General features: G+C 42.2%; 1 protein-coding gene across 8 annotated transcripts in view; it reads left to right on the forward strand.

The window, feature by feature from the left end:
• Window positions 1-20526, forward strand: part of ATP10D (ATPase phospholipid transporting 10D (putative)) — a 100097-nt gene that overhangs the window by 51050 nt on the left and 28521 nt on the right. For all 8 annotated transcript variants that reach the window (XM_049092932.1, XM_025435810.3, XM_049092931.1 and 5 more), the window contains 5 exons: window positions 8166-8404; window positions 14679-14867; window positions 17481-18093; window positions 18651-18757; window positions 20381-20507. In XM_049092932.1, the coding sequence (XP_048948889.1) occupies window positions 8166-8404; window positions 14679-14867; window positions 17481-18093; window positions 18651-18757; window positions 20381-20507 (1275 nt within the window). The remainder of the gene's footprint in view (window positions 1-8165; window positions 8405-14678; window positions 14868-17480; window positions 18094-18650; window positions 18758-20380; window positions 20508-20526) is intronic.

Below are 20526 nucleotides of genomic sequence, written 5' to 3' on the forward strand. Positions count from 1 at the left end.
TAAAGTGATTGTTTCCTTTTCCTGTTTTACAAAGCAGTTTTTCTCAGTAATCTGTAGGAAGATTTTTATCTATTAAGGCAGGGCAGGGCTGGTGTTTAGCTTGTTGTCGAGTTTAGGCTGTCCATAGCCAGTGTCCATTTTCATTTGCGCACTTGTATTGAACTAAATGTTATTAAATAATTTGACCCTGTGATGTTATCCTTCTGTATATGACGAGTATTGCCACATAGCAAATTATGACAATTTTAGTGGCTTTAAACGACACAGATATACTATGGCACAGCTTTTGTAGGGCTGGAGCCTGGGCGTGGGATGGTTCCATCCTCCCTCAGGGTCTGTCACCAATCTGAAATGTAGGTGTCAGCTGGGACTGTGATCTTATCTGAGGCTTAGTGTCCTCTTCATGGTTCTCTTGTTTTTGGCAGAATTCAGAGTTTTAATGGTGTAGGACTGAAGTCCCTGCTGTCTTGCTGGCTGTCAGCCTGGAACTGTGTTCTGAGCAACTAGAGGTGGCCCACCACTTCTTACATGTGACCTCTCCATAGCTGGGGCGGTTGGCTTCTTCAAGGCCAGCAGCAGAATCTCTAGCTTTCTAGAGATTTCTCTGACTTTGCAGAAGTACTATGACCCTTCTTTTTACCTGCTGAGGTCAGATCTACCCAGGATAGTCTTCTTTTAGTTCAACTCAGATTTAGCTGGTTAGCTGCTTGATGACATCTGCAAAATCCTTCCACATTTCCACATAACATGATTTAATAAGTGAAACCCTATCGTACTCAGAAGGTGTGTCCATCAAGGGGACCAGAAACTTTTGAGGGCCATCTTAGAATTCCATCCAGCGTGGTCTCTTAGGGGGTTTCTTCTTGTCAGAATTTTTATATGTTTATTAAATCTTGTCAGTTATTATGAATACGATTATGAAGATTATAATTTCTGACAGTAGTGTTAAATTTAGACATCTCACCTGGCCCAAAATTTTAAAAAATACACTGTATTTTCTCCTAGGCACATGTATTTTTTTAAGCCAGGTTTTGCTATTCCTTGTGAATGTGAAGGATAAAATGTTGACTATCACATAATTACTATATAACTATAAAAAATAGCTAGTCATATTGGATATGATGATACTCTGTAGTGTTTCATCTTCTTTGTTGTATTTTTGTTACAAAAGCAATATTATAGAAAATTTCAGATAAACTAAAGAGAAAATTTAAAAGCCAACACTAACCCCTACCAAACAGGACCACTGTCAACATTTTTGTGCATTTCTTTTGAGTCTTTTTCTTGTACACATTAGTATATATATATTTTTTAATGGCATCATGGTGTGCTTTTGGTTTTATAACCGTATTTCTTTTTAAAACATTTTTTAAAAACTCTTATTTAAATTCAGTTTGCCAAAATAGAGTATAACACCCAGTGCTCATCACATCATTGTGCCCATTACCCAGTTACCCCATCCACCCACCATGTCCCCTTCTGCAACCCCTGGTTTGTTTCCCAGAGTTAGGAGTCTCTCATGTATAACCATTTTTTCGTAAGACTTCATCATGACCACCTTTCTATTCTCTACTAATTCTACTAGAGGCTATGCTATATTGCACTATAACAATTGCCAAAATTCATGTCAGTAATCCGCCATGAATTTAGGTTGTCCGCTGTCATTTACTGTGGTAAGCAGTGCTACAGTGAACCTCAGTGTAGCCTAAGCATTCACACCCATTTGTGAGATTAGCGTCTTCCAAAATATTTAACTATAGAGCCTTACTTTCAAGAAATATCGTATAGTAGTAATGTAATAACATTTCACAAAATATACAATGGGAAGCACTGCATTATTTTTTGTATTGGTAGCAGTTAAGAGGGCTAATACCAGTCCTTCCCCACCCCAGTCCCTGAGCGTGTACCCTTGTGTCCAGTGAGGGCTGCTCTTCTGTAGCCCCTTATGCAGAGACAGTACCAAGTGACAAAGAATCCTATGCTACCTTGACTAAACTGTTTGTGGACCATGGGTGTTGCACTACTTCTAGAAAGTGCCGACTCTGCCTGTGAGCAGATCTCTGCCATAGGTACATGCAGAGCTCTTGTTCTCTTTTTTGTAATGCTTTATAAACAAGGACGTGTATTACACATTCTGATTGATGAAGAAGGGAATAGTAGGGCTAATTCTCTCCAGAATTTAACCCAAGACCTATTATGTTCACTGAAATGAAAATGGGTTAAACTTTCATGATTTGGGGGCAAAAGCATTACCCAGGAGATCCTTCCATAAAGAACATTGCTGCTAGGAAATAGCCCCTGCACTTATGCAGTAAACACATTTGATGACACCCTTTGATGTTTTAAAATCTTGCAGCATAGGGGCACCTGAATGGCTCAGTTAGAAGAGCATGTGGCTCTTGATCTTGAGGTCGTGAGTTCAAGCCCCATGTTGGGTGTAGAGATTACTTAATTGAATAAACTTAAAAAAAAATAAAACCTTGCAACTTAGAGATTTGGTCCATGGACTCAGCAGCATCAGCAACACCTGGGTGTGCCTTAATCTCTGGCCCCTCTTTAAAGCTTCAATTAAAATCTTCATTTAACAATATTCCCAGGTGATTTGTGTGCATATTAAAATTTTAAAAGACATATTTTAAAATATTTTTATTTATTCATGAGAGACGTAGAGAGAGAGGCAGAGACACAGGCAGAGGGAGAAACAGGCTCCATGCAGGGCACCCGATGCAGGGCTCAATCCCGGGACTTCTGGGGTCCTGAGCCCATAGCAGACTCTCAACCGCTGAGCCATCCAGGTGCCCCTAAAAGACATTTCTTTAAAAGATTACTGGAAGAGAGTGTCTTTCTTAACAATAATCCTTTTAGTTTAGAATAGTATTAGATTTATAGAAAAGTTACAGAGATGCTATCGAGGGTTCCATAATGCTGCCCTATCCAGTTTCCTCTGTCGTTAATGTCTTATATTAGTCATATAATACATTTGTCATAAATAGTGAACTAATATTGATATGTCATTATTAACCAAAATCCATACTTTATTCAGATTTTTTCAGTTTGTACCTTTTTTCTGAGGATCCCATTCAGGAGACTGTGTGACAGTCATCATTTAGACTCCTTTAGATTTGACAGTTTCTCAGGCTTTCTATTTTTGGAAGACCCTAGTTCTGAAGGGCACTCTTCAGAGATTTTGTAGAATGTTTCTCAATTTGAGTTTGTCTAGAGAGTGCCCTTAGGATGCACAGTTTGTGAATGTGATTTACATGGTGGTAGCCTTTAGTAGTTTCCAGGAACAAGGATTTTGGAATCAGGCCTCCTGAGTCTGATTCCCATCTTTAGTGCCTACCAGCTGAGTGACTCTGGGCAAGTTATCTAATTTCTCTGGGCCTCAATGAAAAGCCTCAATAATAGTATCTACTATTATTCATGAAGACAATTCATGAAAAGCCACTTAGAGCATGGCACAGAATAAGTTCTTTATAAGTATGAGCTGCTATTGTTGTTGTAATTAGAGTTGTTAAAATAAGAAATAGATTTATCTTTTGGGGAGCATATGGCCTAGTGTGAAGACAGACATAGAAACATAAAAATAACTTATTTAGTGTCATAAGATTAAAGTCCAGTGTTCTTGCTGCGTATTGTTTTGATTTTTCAGGCAGTTTGGGCAGTAAATTGAGTATTGATCAAGGTTTGCACACTAGAAGGATATTAGGCAAGACATTTTTGGAATGCTGGAAATGCACAGAGAATTAGCTTAGAATAAAAGATTTGTGTATCAAGGATACATGGATGATACAGTTGGACGAAGCTTAGCTGAGCAGTGTTGTTTACAAGCAGGTGAAAGTTGGGACGCTGGCAATGTTTAGGGGATTAGTTCATAGCAAAATGTTTAGAGGATATGAGGATGAAACAGTTGGGAGAAATCATGAGTGTTTTTGGCCCTTTGGGGAGCACATTGAAAAGTGTGATAACCTTCCTGTTCCATAGACTCTTGCTCACCTCCCCCAGATATCAAATAAATGTAAGTAACAGGCCGTGAAGAGGTAGCTAGATATTTGAAGGTGGAGTTGGAAGTGAAGACTAGGGATTAAATAAGGAAGAGAAATAAAGTAGTTGGCCTCATGTCTAGCCCAGTACCTATCTTGAGACAAAGGAAAGACTACAAACTTTGTGTTTTCTCCTGTGAGTTGGAAGGTAAGAATTCCTGCCCGACTCTGAGGCATTCACAGAACGAATTAGTATCTGCTTTAAGAGACCTGTGAAAAGTCTTCGTGATCATTTGGGTAGATTTTGTTTATCAGTATGCTAATAAATAAAAGCCTTGTCTTCTCACACCCAATTTTTGAAAAATTTTCAGAGTCTTACTCCAGTAGCTTTGTTTTCTGAATCAAACTATAACTTTATTGGTTTATTTTCTTCTCGTAGTTTTTTTTTACAAAATGATTAAAGATTACTCCATGTGTTCTTGATGCCACTCTTTCAGTCCTGTTTATTGAGCAAGTTTGTCCTGTCCTAAGGGCTGAGCTGTCTGGCATTCTACTAATGACACAGTTGCATGATGATTGATTTCCCTAATGATGGCTAGGAGAACTTCCTGAAGCACAAGCCTTTATGTTTCTATAGATTTTGTAATACTACAATTATTTATTTTAAAAAGGGTACCACATCGCCAGCAAATTACTTTAGCTGTTCAAGGATTTATCAACCCCAGCACTATTGACATTTTGGGCTGGATTATTCTTTGTCCCGGGGGCTGTCCTGTGCATTCTAAGATGTTAGACGCCTCCTTGGGCTCTGCCCACTGAATGCCAGTAGCGCTCCTCCCCCAGTTGTGACAACCAAAGTGTGTACAGGTATTGCTGAATATTTGCTGGGGGACAAATACACCCTTTTTTTTTGAGAATCACTGCACTAACCTATAATATACAGATGACTGCTAAGGAGATAGGATGTAGTAGATACATATACTGGCTTTGGGGTCAGGAAGACCTAAATTCGTATCCCAACTCTACCTCCGCTTAGCTGTTTTACTGTGGTCAGAGTACCATGTCCATGGTCAAAGATCTCTCTGGATCTTAGCGTCTCTTAGCTACAAAGTGGAGCAGTTAGAGTTCCTACTTGGTAGCCTCACGTTTAAGATGAAAAAGGGAGATATAGGAGTTTATAAAAGGACCTAAACAGATGCTTGATGAAAAGAAGGTACTCAATAAATGTTAGGTATCTACACCACAACTTTCCCTTGATGCTAGGGACATTTTATTCATGTGCTATTCATACATTCATTCAGTATTCATTTATTAAATATTTAAACTACAAAGCATGGACTCACTGAAATCAAGCAGACGATATTGATGTAAAATGACAAGGAATAATACACATTAATATATGTGGCTGTATTTAGAAACAATATAACATGAGGGCTCTGAGCATTGGCTGTGGCCTTTGTAGAAGTGGATGTAAGACTGATGAATATTATTTTGTGAGATGGGGAAAATTAGCTTGATTTTTTTTATCACTAAAATGGAATTATTAATGATATCTGCCTCAAAGGGGTTGTTCTGGGTTATTAAGTGAGACAAATGCCCGGTGCATAGTAACATTTAGTACATCCAGTACATTGAAGCTGCAGAGGCCCAAGTGAATGAGGACGGCCAGTATGGTTTCAGAGGTCACCACTGAGGAGCTGGCCTTTAAAGATGTTGAGGAGTTATGTAAATAGAGAAGAAAATGGATATTCTGAGCAAGGGTACAGGTGAGAATGGAGAACTTGAGTATATTTGGGGCTCAAGTGGATGGGTTTTTGAAGCTGAGAGGCCATACAGGGAGGCATTCTGTATTGCTTAGGTAGAGAATATAAAGAAACTTATGGAACTGGAAAAGGATCTTAAAGTCGTTAAATCCAAGTTGTTCATTCTGCCAATAAGAAAGCAGAGGCCCAGAAAGACTAAGCAATTTCCTAGAAGACACTGAGTTTTTGGAAGAGATGGTTCTAGAACTCAGAATCACCACATTGCCTCTTAGCCTCTCTTTGTCCTCAAAACATATAGGTAAAAACTATTAAAACAGGATATGCAAATATTCTTTATTTTATAAATAAACTTGCCAAAAGCCATACTGTATATGTAATAGCTAGACTTGGCCTGAATACAGACAGCTAGCAGTTCAGCAAGTACATATTTACTGAATGTCTGCTGTGTATTCCAGACTCTGGACATAATTATAAACAAGACAGACCAGGGACCCTGCTCTCACAGAGCTTCTGTTGTAGAAAATAGTTGCAAATAAATTAATTCTTAAATCAAGAAGAAAATAATGAAAAGTACTTTTCAGAGAATTAAAATGCAATGACATAGAAGGATTGGAAGGCACTTTGGATTTGGTAGGGGGACAAGAGCTTAGATCTGAATAACAATCTTGAAGTTCAGGTACAAAAACCTACCAGTTAGAGGCAGCAGATCATATCCAGGCCCTCAGGCTGAAATGAGCTTGGCAATTTTCAAAGTAAGAAAAGAAGGCCAGTGAGGCTGGACTTTGGTAGAAGTGTGGAAGAAGAAGGGGCAAGAATGGTAGAGAAGTCAGCAGAGGTCAGATCATTTTGAGTTATGTAAGCCAACATAGAGAAAGTTGTGTGCAGGAGTGATCTGCTCTGCTCTGTTTTAGGAAGATCACTCTAGCTACTGGTTGAGGAATGGGATGCAGAAGGGCAAGGAGACCAGTTATGAGGCTATTTGTACTGGTCCAGTTGAGAGATGATGATGACTTGGACTGAGGTAATAAAGATGGAGAGAGTTCGAGATAGTTGAGATATATTTTGGATAAATAATGGACAGCTGTTGGGGATGGTTTGAATATGGGGGCTGGGGAAGATCAGAAGACTCAAGGAAACTCCTAGATTTCTGGCATAAGTAAGTAGGTAAATAATTAGGTGTGATTTAGAAAGATGGAGAAGGCCAGGGGAAGTGTAAGTTTGAGGGAAAAGTGAGGAAGAGTTCTTTATTGGCCATATCAAATTTAAGGTATTTATTATTTATTTAGCCAACAAATATTTATTGAGTATTAGCCTCTGCTTTGTATCATATTAACAAAATATCATATTAACAAAATAGACAAAACTGCCTTTTTGGAGTTTGTAGTCTACTGGACGATTCAAAAAATAAAAACAAGATTGATAGTGTATAGATGATGGTATGTGCAGAAGTAGGATTTACAGTAGTGTGGGTATATCTGGCAAGTTTTTGCTGACAAGGGACATGATAAGAGACTTGAGAAAGATAAGAGAGTGAGCCATATGGGTCTCTGCTTGAAGAGCCCACTGGATAGCCAACTGGAAGTATCACGTGGAGAGCTGGATATATACAGGAGTCTGGATTCCAGTTAGAAGTTGAAGATACAGGGTTGGAAGTCATGTGCATATGAAATGATATTTCAAATATAGGACCAGGTGATATTACTGAGGAAGAGTACAGAGGTGGAGAAGGGAAAAAAAACTCCTGCAGCAACCCAGTGTGGAGGGCTGAGGAGAGAAGACAGCAGGAGAAACTAAGAAGGAACAGTCATTGAAGTAGGAGGAAAAACAAGTATGCATAGCGTCGGAGAAATCAAAAGAGCCATTTCAAGAAGAGAATAGTCCCCTCTGTGGGAAGTTGCTAAGAGGGCACATAAGATCTGGACAGATGAGCAGTAATTGGATTTGGTCATGTGGAGCTCACGGGCGACCTTGCCAGGAGTAGTAGTGTCAGAGGACAGATGGGGACGGAAAGCCATGAGATTGGTTGAGGAGAGATTGGGGTAAGCGCAAAAGGGAGAATTTTAAGAGTGAAGTCCTTGAGAAGGCCAGAGGGGTGGGAGGCCCATGACAAGTGGAGAGAGCCTTGAATTTGAAACTTCATGAGGAGGAGGAAGAGAAGGAAGACAGAGTTTGGATACAGGTGTGGACACGCTGGTAGATTTGATGATGAGGGAAGAAGGGAACTGCCTTCTGATGGCTGCTCCTTTTCTCCAGGAGGTAAGTTCTTGAACTAAGGGAATCTGCTGAGGGGAGTTTGGAGGGCAGACTTGAAAAGGGAGGAGGCGATGGTGTGAAGTAGCTGCTGAACGAACTGCCTGACAGATTCAGCGTGCCAGTGGTTCTTCTCAGGTCATGACCCAGTGTGATTCTTCTCTCCCAGCCAGGAGGTTAGAGTCCTACCAGGAAGCTGTCTCTGAGGATGAAGATTCCGCAGACACGCCGAGCGGCTCCGTCAGCACTACGGCCACAGCGAGGGCCCCCAGCTGCAGGACGGTTCCTAACGGGCCCTTGGGGAGTAAACCCTGGAGTCCTCTTGGCGGGAGCGGTGGAGCTCCGGGCAGCGGAGAAGGAGCCAGTGAAGTGCCCCGCTCCAGACAGGCTGCCTTCAGCAGCCCCATGGTAAGTGTGAACGCGTGACTTGGATTTTGCACACCCGTCACGAGTCCTGAGAGCACACGCTCGTCACCGTGACAGAGCCGAACACGGTTGTCTTCCCTACCTGAGGAGACTGTGTCATCGCAGCTCAGCCTCCTGGCCACACATCGTATGGCACGACTTCCTAATTCGTGGGCCGATCCAGCAGCGAGAGGTAGCACGGCATTTCTGGAAAAGCATGGCATTTCTGGTCAGGGCCCATCACGTCTGCGCCCGAAGAAGGCTGCCTGGGCCTGAGGAGCGGGGCTCCCTGGCCGTGCGGGCCCAGCTTAGCAGGGTTACCTCACAGATTGGGCAGGGGGTCTGAATCACAAGGAATTCGAGTACCTTCCAGAGCCTTCTTACCCCCTGCGTCCTCCCCCCACCCCCCATGCCACAGCACCCGGGCTCCCTTCCCCTCTCCAGGCCCTCAGAGCGACCCTTTCTGATATTTCTGTTTTAGGGCTCAGCTGGGGTTACTGGGTTCCTGGAGGGAAGTTTGGGAAACTTAGTCACACCCACTGCCAGACCCTTTTGCTGCAGGAAAATGTAGAGGGCCACGTGGAAGGTAGGAAAGAGGAACAGTACTTCTGCGAAAGAATTAGAGGCCACAGGTTTTGCTGCACTCAGAATCGCCTTTGTAAGAGCGTAGCAACCTTTATCGGGCTCCACGTTGCGTGAAGTCTCGTGTTGCACCGCAGTGAGGCTTCCCAGCCGGGAGGCTAGTAACTGGTCGACCTCTAAAGGAGGTGGCACAGCAACAACGAATGCACTTTGGGGAATCCGTGTATGTGCGTGGACTTTATCTTCCGTATTGAAATGAGTGCGTCACAGACGTGAGCCGAGTGGATTCCAGTGGCCTCACTTGTCCAGGGAGGGCCTTGAGGGGGCTCTCCTGGCTCTTTTTTCAGAGTTGCCCATGAACATTGCAGCAACGAGGGTGATCGTCCCAGTGCAACTTCTTTAGTTCATTTCTGTGGCACTGAAGACATCAAACCTGTCCTCCTATTGTATCCTTGCCATGTGTCCGGACTATTCCAAACATGTAGCCTTAAGTTTTCTCCAGCTTCTGAAAAAAAAAAAAAAAGGAAAGAATGCACACAGCCTCCTCTGTGCACTCACTTTAAGGCCATGTCAGAGAAAGGGGTGCTGGCTGGCTTAATAGAGTGACTCTTGATCTCAGGGTTGTGAGTTCGAGCCCCACATTGGGTGTAGAGATTACTTGAAAATCAAATCTATTTTTTTTTTTATTTTTTTATTGGAGTTCAATTTACCAACATGTAGCATAACACCCAGTGCTCATCCCACCAAGTGCCACCCGCAGTGCCCATCACCCAGTCACCCCAACCCCCCCCCCCGCCCACCTCCCTTTCCACCACCCCTTGTTTGTTTCCCAGAGTTAGGTGTCCCTCATGTTTTGTCACCCTCACTGATATTTTCACTCATTTTCTCTCCTTTCCCTTTATTCCCTTTCATTAATTTTTATATTCCCCAAATGAATGAGACCATATAATGTTTGTCCTTCTCCGATTGACTTATTTCACTCAGCATAATACCCTCCAGGTCCATCCCCGTCAAAGCAAATGGTGGGCATGAAAATAAAATCTTTATGAAAAGGGCTATATCAGAAATAGATACCTTTCTTCTCCTTCTTTTTTCTTCTTCTTCTCCTCCTCCTCCTCCTCCTCCTCCTCCTCCTCCTTCTTCTCCTCCTCCTCCTCCTCCTTCTTCTTCTTTCTTTTTTATCTATTCCTCTACTCATCTTTTACATGTTCCACCCACATGAAGTTACCATGTGTTGACTCATGTTTACTTGGGCATTGGCAACCGACTGGGGCTGTGCCACACCCACCCTCTCAGTTTCTTGATTTAGACTCAAAATCTTCTTAGAAGAAATGCTATTCCTTAAAGTCTGTGCTTTTATCTGTACCATTTCCTCCATCTACGATTTATTCTCCCTACTGGCAACCTTCCTCCATCTACGAAATCTGTTGAAATACTTATTTCCTGTAAAACTACTTTACACATTCTTTCTCCTATTTAAAAATTTATTATTATTTTTTATTTGAGGGAGAGAAAGTGAGAGAGAGCCTGTGCACAAGCGTTGGGAGAGGGAGGAGATGAGAGGGGAGAGGAAGAGGAAAAGAATCTCAAGCAGTCTGCAGAGCTCGATGCTGGGCTTGATCTCAGAATCCTGAGATCATGACCTGAGCTGAAACCAAGAGTCCATTGCTTAACCAACAGAGCCACCTGGGTGTCCCCTAAATATTCTTCCTCTGGAGACTTCCCAGATTCTTCTCAGCTTCTGAGCTCTGTGTATGCATCTCCCCCACCCCCCACCCCCGTCCTTGGTTCTCATTACACAGGCCTTGTTTCTGCCTCTGACGTATGCCATTTACTCCTTGGGAGCAAGAACTTTCTTCTTGAGTCCTCAGCAATTAGCTCAGTGCCTCGTGTGTCCCTTCTCAAGAAGTAGTTTTGGAGGCTGTTACACGAAGCGGCTTACTGGGCTCAGTCTTCCCACTCAGTCCATTTCATTTTCATTTTTTGCCCTAGACTTCAAGGCTGTATGTCATTCTGATTGGATAGATGCACCGGTGTGGTTGGTTTTTGTGTTTTCAAAACCACACCATTATTTTTTTTAAAGATTTTATTTATTTATTCATGAGAGACACAGAGAGAGAGATAGAGAGGCAGAGACACAGGCAGAGGGAGAAGCAGGCTCCATGCAGGGAGCCCGATGTGGGACCTGATCCCAGGACCTCGGGGTCACACCCTGAGCGGAAAGCAGACTTAACCACCAAGCCATTCAGGCATCCCAAAACCATGCTATTATATATAGGGTAACGAGGTCTGTGTTCCTTGAAATAGGAGATCATCTCACTCTTGCTCTGGACAAGTTGACGTTACCCTTTTTGGAGACTAAAGATTATTTTGAGGAAGCTATAGATTCTTCGATCTGAAAAGTTAGCATCTGTAAAGATTTTGGTTACAATTCCCAAAGCCTGTCTGTGGAGCCCAGGTTAGGAATACCAGCTTGAGAGCACCCTGAGACCTGTTATACCTGGAAATGGAAGATTATAAGATAGCACTTTGCAAGTTGAGAGCCGGGGAGCGAGGATCCTTGGCAGGCTGCTGGAAAAATATGCCAACCTCTTGGGATTTGAGGCCCCCAAGGCCTGGCTTCATTTTACCTCTTTGAAATAGAAACCTTTTCTTTGGGGGACACCCGGGTGGCTCAGTGGTTGAACGTCCGCCTTTGGCTCTAGTCGTGATCCCAGGGTCCTGGGATCGAGTCCCACATCAGGCTCCCTGGCCTGCTTCTCCCTCTGCCTGTGTCTCTGCTTTTCTCTGTGGGTGCTATATATATGAATAAATAAAATCTTAAAAAAAAGACTTCTACCTCTAAATAAAATAGATTTATCATACAAGGATTTTAAAAAATATTTATACTTAATTTGTGAGACTGACTTATGTCACTGGTGTTTACCACAAAGGCGAAAGGTGGAAACCTTTCATTTGCCTTAGATTGATTTTGGAATGCAGTAGACTCCCTATGTCCTGGAGCCAGTTATCAGTCAGTGCAGAGATTTATGCAATGAAACCACCATAAACTTAGAAGGTCTGAACACAGTCCCAAATGTGTTCCACAGAACAGACATCTCTAAAAAATGTAATTTGAGAAGCCTGCGCGTACCAGCCTCTTCTTGAAGAATCCCAAAGCCATGAAACTCCCTGAGAAGAGCTGCAATGAAGAAAACTGTTTAATTGAAACCTTTTTTGATTTCCATTCTGAAATAAGTGTGGGTTATATGGTTGGTGTTTTTGTTGGTTTGTTTGGGGTTTTTGTTTTCTTTGGTTTTGGGCTTACTGTGTATTAGCATGCTGAGACCGATGTCTCTGGAAATATTTTCCAACCCATGGAATCTCACAAGCAGTAGATCACAGTGTGATCAGAGACCTTGATAGATATCCTGTAACTGGTTTCCCCAGCATCCCTTGGCCGACTAAACCCTGAGTGAGCAAGAAGTCTCTCCGACTTTACCCTTCTCTTCTATTCACTTTGGCAAGAAGGTCGTAGAGGGAAGGATTATTCTCTGAGGAACTGAGGGCCCAGGCACCGGCTCAGTGTTAGTGTGTATGTGGGATTCATGAGGAAACGTGGCTGACTCATCATTAGTGAACACCCATCAGTTATTAGTGCCTATGACTTCCACCGAACCGCAGTCAGATTCAAATTTAGCCAAGTCACAGTGGATATGGATGTATTTAAATAGAAATAATTTAAGAATGCTTCATGACAGGGATGCCTGAGTGGCTCGGTCGCTTAAATATCTGCCTTTGGCTCTGGTCATGATCTCAGGGTCCTGGGATCGAGTCCCTGCTCAGCTGGAGCCCGCTCCTCTCTTTGCCTCTGCCCTTCCCCACTCATGCTTGTGCTCTCACCCTCTCTCTCTCTCCCCCCTTCTCTCTCTCCCCCATCTCTCTCTCACCTTCCTTCCCCCCCAATAAAATAAAAAATATATATATATATGTATATATTTTTAAGAATACTTTGTGACAGCAGATGTTTTGGACCCATCATGAGCCTGGTAACCTGCCTGAAAGTTCCTGTTGTGCTGGTATCACATCATTATCTCATTCACTTTATACAGCCGCCTTCTGACGGAGGTGTTGTTTTTACTATTACTCAGAAGAGGAAAATGAAGCTTGGAGGGTTAAGCAAGCTGCCTGAAGCACCAGCTAGCGTGCAGTGGGCCTAGACCTGAACCCAAGCCCATGTAATTTTCAGCCTGTGTTTTTTTCTTCTTAGGCCTATGCTAGTTCTCACCAAATGCCTAAGCATAAAATACAAGCCATTGTAAAATATAAGACACTTTTGAGTCTAATATCATGCATCTCACATCTCCATATTTTACCCCTGTCTCTAAATCACCTCTCCTGGCTTTCCTGCAGTCAGTATGCTTTGCCAACCAACCACATCCCTGACTCCTCTACAATTCAGGGGCGCTTGTGCGAAAACTTGATTTGTAGCAGATGGTCAGTCCCTCTTTTGACTTCTCTGCAGAATTTCTGAAGCAGTTGTCCACATGTTACTGGATTATAAACAGATTTCTACTACAACATTCTTTTGTTAAAACAGTAAGCGTGAGAAGCACTGTGTTAAACGAAATGGATATATATATATATATATATTTCAATAGTGTAACTGCTGAGAGCTAATTTGTACCAAGGATCTTTAAGAGGAGGGCACAGGGCACAGTGGCCAAATCTATTTGATGATCAGAAATCTCTTGGAGGAACCCTCACTAATGTCTTTAGTATATCACTAGGTAATGCTCTTTAAATATGTTCACCTGCTCATACTAATGTTTATTTGAAAGAGGTGGGTTTTGTTTGTTTTGCCTTTGTTTTTATTAATAGCAGTGATTTGAATCATAAGATATTTTGTTAAAATAACTGGTATGAATAATGTCCTGACTTTACAGAAGAGTTGCTACTCCTCGGTTGTTGGAGGAATCATCAGTTGCTGTCAGATGCTCTGGCAACTGTGTGTTTCAAAATAAGAAAACAGTCAACTAGATTTTGGTGGGAGGTGTTGTTCCTGTCTCTTGCTGAGTTTACGTTAATAGTCAAGGTACTCTCCATCCGTATTAGGCATTCTGAATTTTCCTTTTTTTTTTTTTTAAGATTTAATTTATTTATTCATGAGAGAGAGAGAGAGGCAGAGACACAAGCAGAGGGAGAAGCAGGCCCCATGCAGGGAGCCCAACGTGGGACTCAATCCCGGGCCCCCAGGACCACACCCTGGGCTGAAGGCAGTGCTAAGCCGCTGAGCCACCTGGGCTGCCCTGAATGAATTTTCCTTTTTTTTTTTGGTCTCTTATTTTCCTATTCTCATTTCCCATGGCACCATATATATTGAATCTTTTTTAGAAGATTAAAGTTTGGAGGGCACTTGGGTGGCTCAGTTGGTTAAGCGTCTGCCTTTGGCTCGGGTCATGATCCTGGGGTCCTGGGATCCAGCCCCACATCAGGCTCCCTGCTCAACTGGAAGTCTACTTCTCCCTCTCCCTCTGCCAACCCCCCTGCTTGTGCACGTGCACATTCACTCACTTGTCCAATAAATAAAATCTTAAAGAAGAAGAAGAAAGTTAACTATCTCACAGTTCATAGATTCTCATGTATCATGTAAATTTAAAGCTCTTGTTTTTAGATACTGAACTGTAATAGCACTTCCGTCTTCTTGGGTTTTCAGGAAACAGATGTGGTACCAGACACCAGGCTTTTGGACAAGTTTAGTCAGATTACACCTCAGCTTTTTACCCCCCTGGAGGAGCCTGTCCCAAATCCACCACTGGAGATTTTGTACATCGTGGACTTCTTTATTGCATTGGCAATTTGCAACACAGTAGTGGTTTCTGCTCCTAACCAACCACGACAAAAGGTAAGGTCTCTAATGCAAAGGAGGGCTATTCTCCAGAAGAGGACTTTGGGGTCGAATGCACTTACACTGGCCTTGTTATGTAGATAATAGTTAATACTGCTATTAATGATAATAACAGTAGCAGCTAACGTGTGTCACTTAATCTGTGCTCTGCACGGATGATATTCTAAGTGACTTACTGATAATAACGTGTGTAATCCTCCCAGCAACCCCCATAAATTAGGTAATACTACTCCACTATTCCCCATTTTATAATTAAGGTTCAGTAATTTTCCTGGTGTCACAGGGCCAATTTGTGAGGCAAGTGAGACTTGAACCCATCACGGGTGGCTCAGTGCCCTTCTACTGTTTTGCCTCTAGGAGGATAGCTGATGAGAATGTGGCTCGGTTCATTTTGCATAGTTTCCTTATTAACTGAAGCTTCCTTGAGGCCTCTGAGACCTCCCACGTCATCTGCACTGTACCAAGCAAAATAGAAAGTATTGGATTCATTACCATGTTTAATGATAATGTACCATTTCCATGTACCAGTTGGGTTAGTTCTAACTCAATTTAAAATCCAATACATTTATAATGGACCAAGACTCCACAGTTCCCACGAAAGCTAGATTTAAGAAGTCTATTTGTAGTTTAGAATTTGTGGAAAAATTCATTTCCAATTAAAAAGAAAAACTTGTTTTAAAGACCGGTGATTCACCACATGCTGTGGTATCTTCCTCGTGTATGACGTTCTCTTCTGCAAATATCCACTTAAAGCTCAATTTACAGCACAACCCAATTAAATTTTAATTTTCCATCAGATCATTTTCTTTTGGCAACTTCAGAGGTGGTCAACTTTAATGTAAAAATAACTTGTTTCCAGTTAAGCTTTTATTTGATCAAAAAACAGTTTTTATAAGGCTTTCAACTAGGGAGTTGTTCTTTTTTGGAAAGTGGTTATGTAATTAGAGAATAAATCACTGAAAGTTCTTTTTTTCTCCTCGTGTAACAATTTTTCTCATACATCTGTTTCTAAAGTCAGGACCTCTTCATTTGTTGTTGTTGTTGTTGTTTGAAAAATATTGTTGCTTTATCCCCAAAGAATATAATATGCTGTGGTTTGAAAGGAAGTCTGGGATCCCCTGGGTGGCGCAGCGGTTTGGCACCTGCCTTTGGCCCAGGGCGCGATCCTGGAGACCCGGGATCGAATCCCACGTCGGGCTCCCGGTGCATGGAGCCTGCTTCTCCCTCTGCCTGTGTCTCTGCCTCATTCTCTCTCTCTCTGTGTGACTATCACAAATAAATAAAAATTAAAAAAAAATAGAAAGGAAGTCTGTAAAGGTATCATAGCTTAATCTGCATGATATTTTGAGGTGGTGATAAAGGGACAGTGGGTAAGGACCTAATCAGAATCCACAAGGAGTAGGAAACCTCATAGCGCCATCAACGTTAGCATGTATTTTTCATTATGGCCATTTTAATTTTTGTTAATGTTTTCTGGAGGCCGTTTTAAGTGCAAAGCAGGCTGCTAGCTATTTAAGGAGTAGTAATAGGTCTTCTCTTACCTAGTTTTTTTCCTGGTTTGACTTCAACGTTGTTATAGACTGCTTGTGACTGGTTTATTGAGACCCTCTCTTCATTTCTAAGTTGCTGATAAGTGTGAAAATTGACCAACGTGTGTTTCCAATTGTCAGAAGATTAGTAATTTTTAGGAAAAAACTTAATATCTTGGGCATTTCCGAATGAGAAAGTTTTAGGATCTAATTAATTGGCCTTGATAATTAATCCTAAATTCTACATTTAATCATTGTTAAAAGTTAAGAGCTAGAAAAAAAATCAGGCTACAAATTACAAAAAATTCTGTAATTGAAACTCACGTTCATGGTGAATTTCTGCTGATAAGCTGATAATTTCTGCTGGTAACTTCTGTGAGTGACTTTTACTGGCCTTTTTAAAACAACAGAAAAAGTCATAGTAACAACCTTTTATAGAACCTGGGAAGTAAAAGAGGAAAAAAATTCCATTTTGCTAATTTTTTGACTTTCTTCCAGTGTTTTAATTGTATATTATTACTCGTTTGTTTCTTATATTGTTCACACAATAAAATTTGTGTTTGTTTGCACAATTTTTATATTTTTATAGCTTTTCCAATTTCACCCCCTAGGCTTTATAAAATATTTAAAAAATATTGTGTAACATTTCAAGAAGATATTTCCGTTTTGCTATTTTCAAATACTTAATTTGCTTATAATTTTTAAATTGCTATTGCTAGGGTGTACATAATAGAGATTACGGGTTGCCTATATTTTACATCATCCATTAGGAAACATTGCTATAGTATGCCCATCGCTAGCAATATTAGCATTTTAAGTCTTCTGCTATCATTTGTCAGATCTCTTTCTGAAGAGTTGTAGAAATTCATAGCACCATCAACGTCAGCATGTATTTTTCATTATGGCCATTTTAATTTTTCTTAATGTTTTCTGGAGGCTGTTTTAAGTGCAAAGCAGGCTGTAACTATTTAAGGAGTAGTAATAACTCTTCTTACCTAATTTTTTTCCTGGTTTGACTTCAACGTTGCTATAGACTGCTTGTGACTGGTTTATTGAGACCCTCCCAAATTATCTTTCCTAGATTGGACTCTCCTCACTGAGTGGGATGCCTATCAAGTCGTTGGAAGAGATTAAAAACCTCTTCCAGAGGCTGTCTGTCCGAAGGTCAAGTTCGCCATCGCTTGCCAGTGGGAAAGAGCCCACTTCTGGGGTCCCAAATGCCTTCGTGAGCAGACTCTCCCTCTTCAGTCGAATGAAACTGGCTTCCCCAGTGGAGGAAGAGGCCTCCCCCACAAGCGAGAGCCCCCAGGGCTCCTCGGGGACCTCTCCTTGCCCCACAGAAGTTGCGAGACCGAATGGTGATCCTGGCCTGACGGGGGGCCAGGTGGGGCCCCGCCCCGGACAGCCCTCGGCCGCCCCCCTGTGCTACGAGGCAGAGAGCCCCGATGAAGCCGCCCTGGTCTACGCCGCCAGGGCCTACCGGTGCACCTTGCAGTCCCGGTCGCCAGAGCAGCTCGTGGTGGACTTTGCTGCTCTGGGACCATTAACATTTCAACTCCTACACATCCTGCCCTTCGACTCCGTAAGGAAAAGAATGTCTGTTGTAGTTCGGCACCCCCTTTCCAACCAAGTCGTGGTGTACACCAAGGGTGCTGACTCGGTCATCATGGAGCTGCTCTCCGTGGCTTCCCCAGGTGAGTTCGTGCTGGGGCCGGGCTGGTAGAGGCAGGGCTCCGAGATTCAGAGGCCACTCTGGATGGTTTGAGAAAGACCGGGAGTAGGGGGAGCTGCCTAGGGTTTGGTGAGAAAGTGTGTAGGTTTTGGCGTGGATCTGGCCCCTGTCATTGGCTGTGTCTTGGTAAAGGTACCTACCTATCCTGTGCATAAGTGTTCAACAAATGGGGATCATCGTACCTTTTTTATAGATCCCTTAGAGGTTTAGTGGCATACTGTACACAGTATGTGTAGAGTCTTGACCCAGTGCCTCCCAAATGGCAAGTGTTCGGTGAATGGCAGCTGGCGTTATTATTGTTATTGTTACTGTCATTATTGATGGTGTGGGAATGGCATTTATATTAAGTTTTTGGTACTTTTGTATGTATAATATATACGTATAAATGTATAAATATACGTCTGAGATTCAAAACCACAAGGTCTTTTGTTTGTTATGGGGTAAACTGTATCACTGTTAGTAAAAACATGTTGTAACTGGGAAGACCGGTGGGAATACTTGCTTTGTTAATTATTTCAGATGGAGCAAGTCGGGAGAAACAACAGATGATAATAAGGGAGAAAACCCAGAAACACTTGGATGACTATGCCAGGCGGGGCCTACGCACTTTATGTATAGCAAAGAAGGTGAGGCTCTGAGCTAGGCCCATCCTCTTTATTCTCTTGCCCGTGTAAGCCTCACTTAATGAGTTCAAGCACAGATCGAACCCTCGTCCACACCGTTGTGGAAGCCCTTGGATTGTGGGCTCTCCACTCACAGCTTCTCTCGTCCATACATATTTTAATTGGTTGGAGTTCATGTTCTCAGTACTTTGCCAGAAGCATATCTGAAAGTTCTGTTCTCTGAGTTCTCACATGTTTCAGTTGTCTCTGTGAGTGCTTTTGTAAGTTAATTGTGATTTGGCTGGAACTAAAAAATCCCTGGACCTACTTTCTTTTCCCTGAGTACTTTGTAAATACCATTCCTTTGCCTTATAGCATTAAATGTTCTTTGGAAAGAAAGAAACCAGAGAGTGACCTTAATTTTCCCCTGTAAGTTCTCAATACCTTTTCCTTACATGTTTTTAAGTCTATCTGTAAATCCAAGAAATTTTACCAAATGTTATGTCAGTACTGATTATTCTGTTATTGAGAATAATCCTGAGATATGTAGTGTATTCTTTCTATAAAAAAATTAAGTAGTAAGAAAGAAAATAGAGCTCCAAGAAATTGAGGGGTGATATTGCCAGAACCTTCCCTGGGGACATGGGAGAAACAGACGTGAAGCCCTTTCCGAGTGAATTGGGCAATTTTTTTTATGCCAATAGGATGGGGCTTAGTTATTGATCAGGTCAGGCTTCTCAGCTGCAGTGAGGCTATGCAAGGCTTCCGTCATTGATAAGCCCAAATTCTAGCTCTTGCCAGTTGCGTTAGGGAAACTGGGATCCATTGCAGGCTCTTAGTCAACACTTAGCTCAGCCAGCTGTATAGAGAATCAGAACTCTGCCTCACACGGAGGAGAGCGAAGAATGGAGAGTTGCAGGATCAAAGCAAAAGGAGAGAGTTTTGTCTTTTCAAGTGGAGTGATCTTGCCCCTGATAAAAAATGCCGCCCAATAGATGTCAGATTTTTCCCAAGTCCGATAGTCTTGTGGGTCAGAATAAGTGGATAAATTGCCCCACTGCCTCTATTTCATGTTGCTTTATAAGAATTGAAATGTAGATTTCTCTGTCTGTGGCAACTTAAAGAAAAAGGAAAATACATCCTCGGTTCCTTCTCCAGGAATTCCATTTAATTTCTTTTGGAAGAGTACTTCCTGGCTCCACTTGTATGGCTCCCTCTCTCTTTTCACCTTTGCAGATAACTCAGAGAACAGAGAACCATAAACTAATCATGAAAAGATATCCGCGGTGCTGCTGGCTACGTAATACCTCCAGCGGAGCAATTCTGATGCCATTTTCTCAATCGCACCATTGGGATCTTTCTAGATTTAACTACCAAGCAGAGAGCTCTTCCAACTACATACTCCGTGGTTTAATTAAATAGATTAACCCACTTTCATCCTACAGGATGCCTAGAATTTCCAAGAGATACTGAGCTATCAGGTCCATCCATTCATCAGTGTGATCACAGAATTTGGGAAGCTTGTGACCAGGTGGCATGAGGAATGGACCTGAGGTTACCTGGCTTGGTATTTTGCTAGTGATCCTCCCTGGCTGGATCCTGAAAGATGTTACGGCCTTTCTCATAGTTCTTTTCTCCCTCCGGTAGGTCATGAGTGATACCGAATATGAAGAGTGGCTGAGGAACCATTTTTTAGCTGAAACCAGCATTGACCACAGGGAAGAACTACTACTTGAATCTGCCGTGAGGTTGGAGAACAAGCTGACTTTACTTGGTAGGTAGACCATGTTGTA

This window comes from Canis lupus, chromosome 13, assembly GCF_003254725.2.
Source record: "Canis lupus dingo isolate Sandy chromosome 13, ASM325472v2, whole genome shotgun sequence".
Classification (NCBI taxonomy): Eukaryota; Metazoa; Chordata; class Mammalia; order Carnivora; family Canidae; genus Canis; species Canis lupus.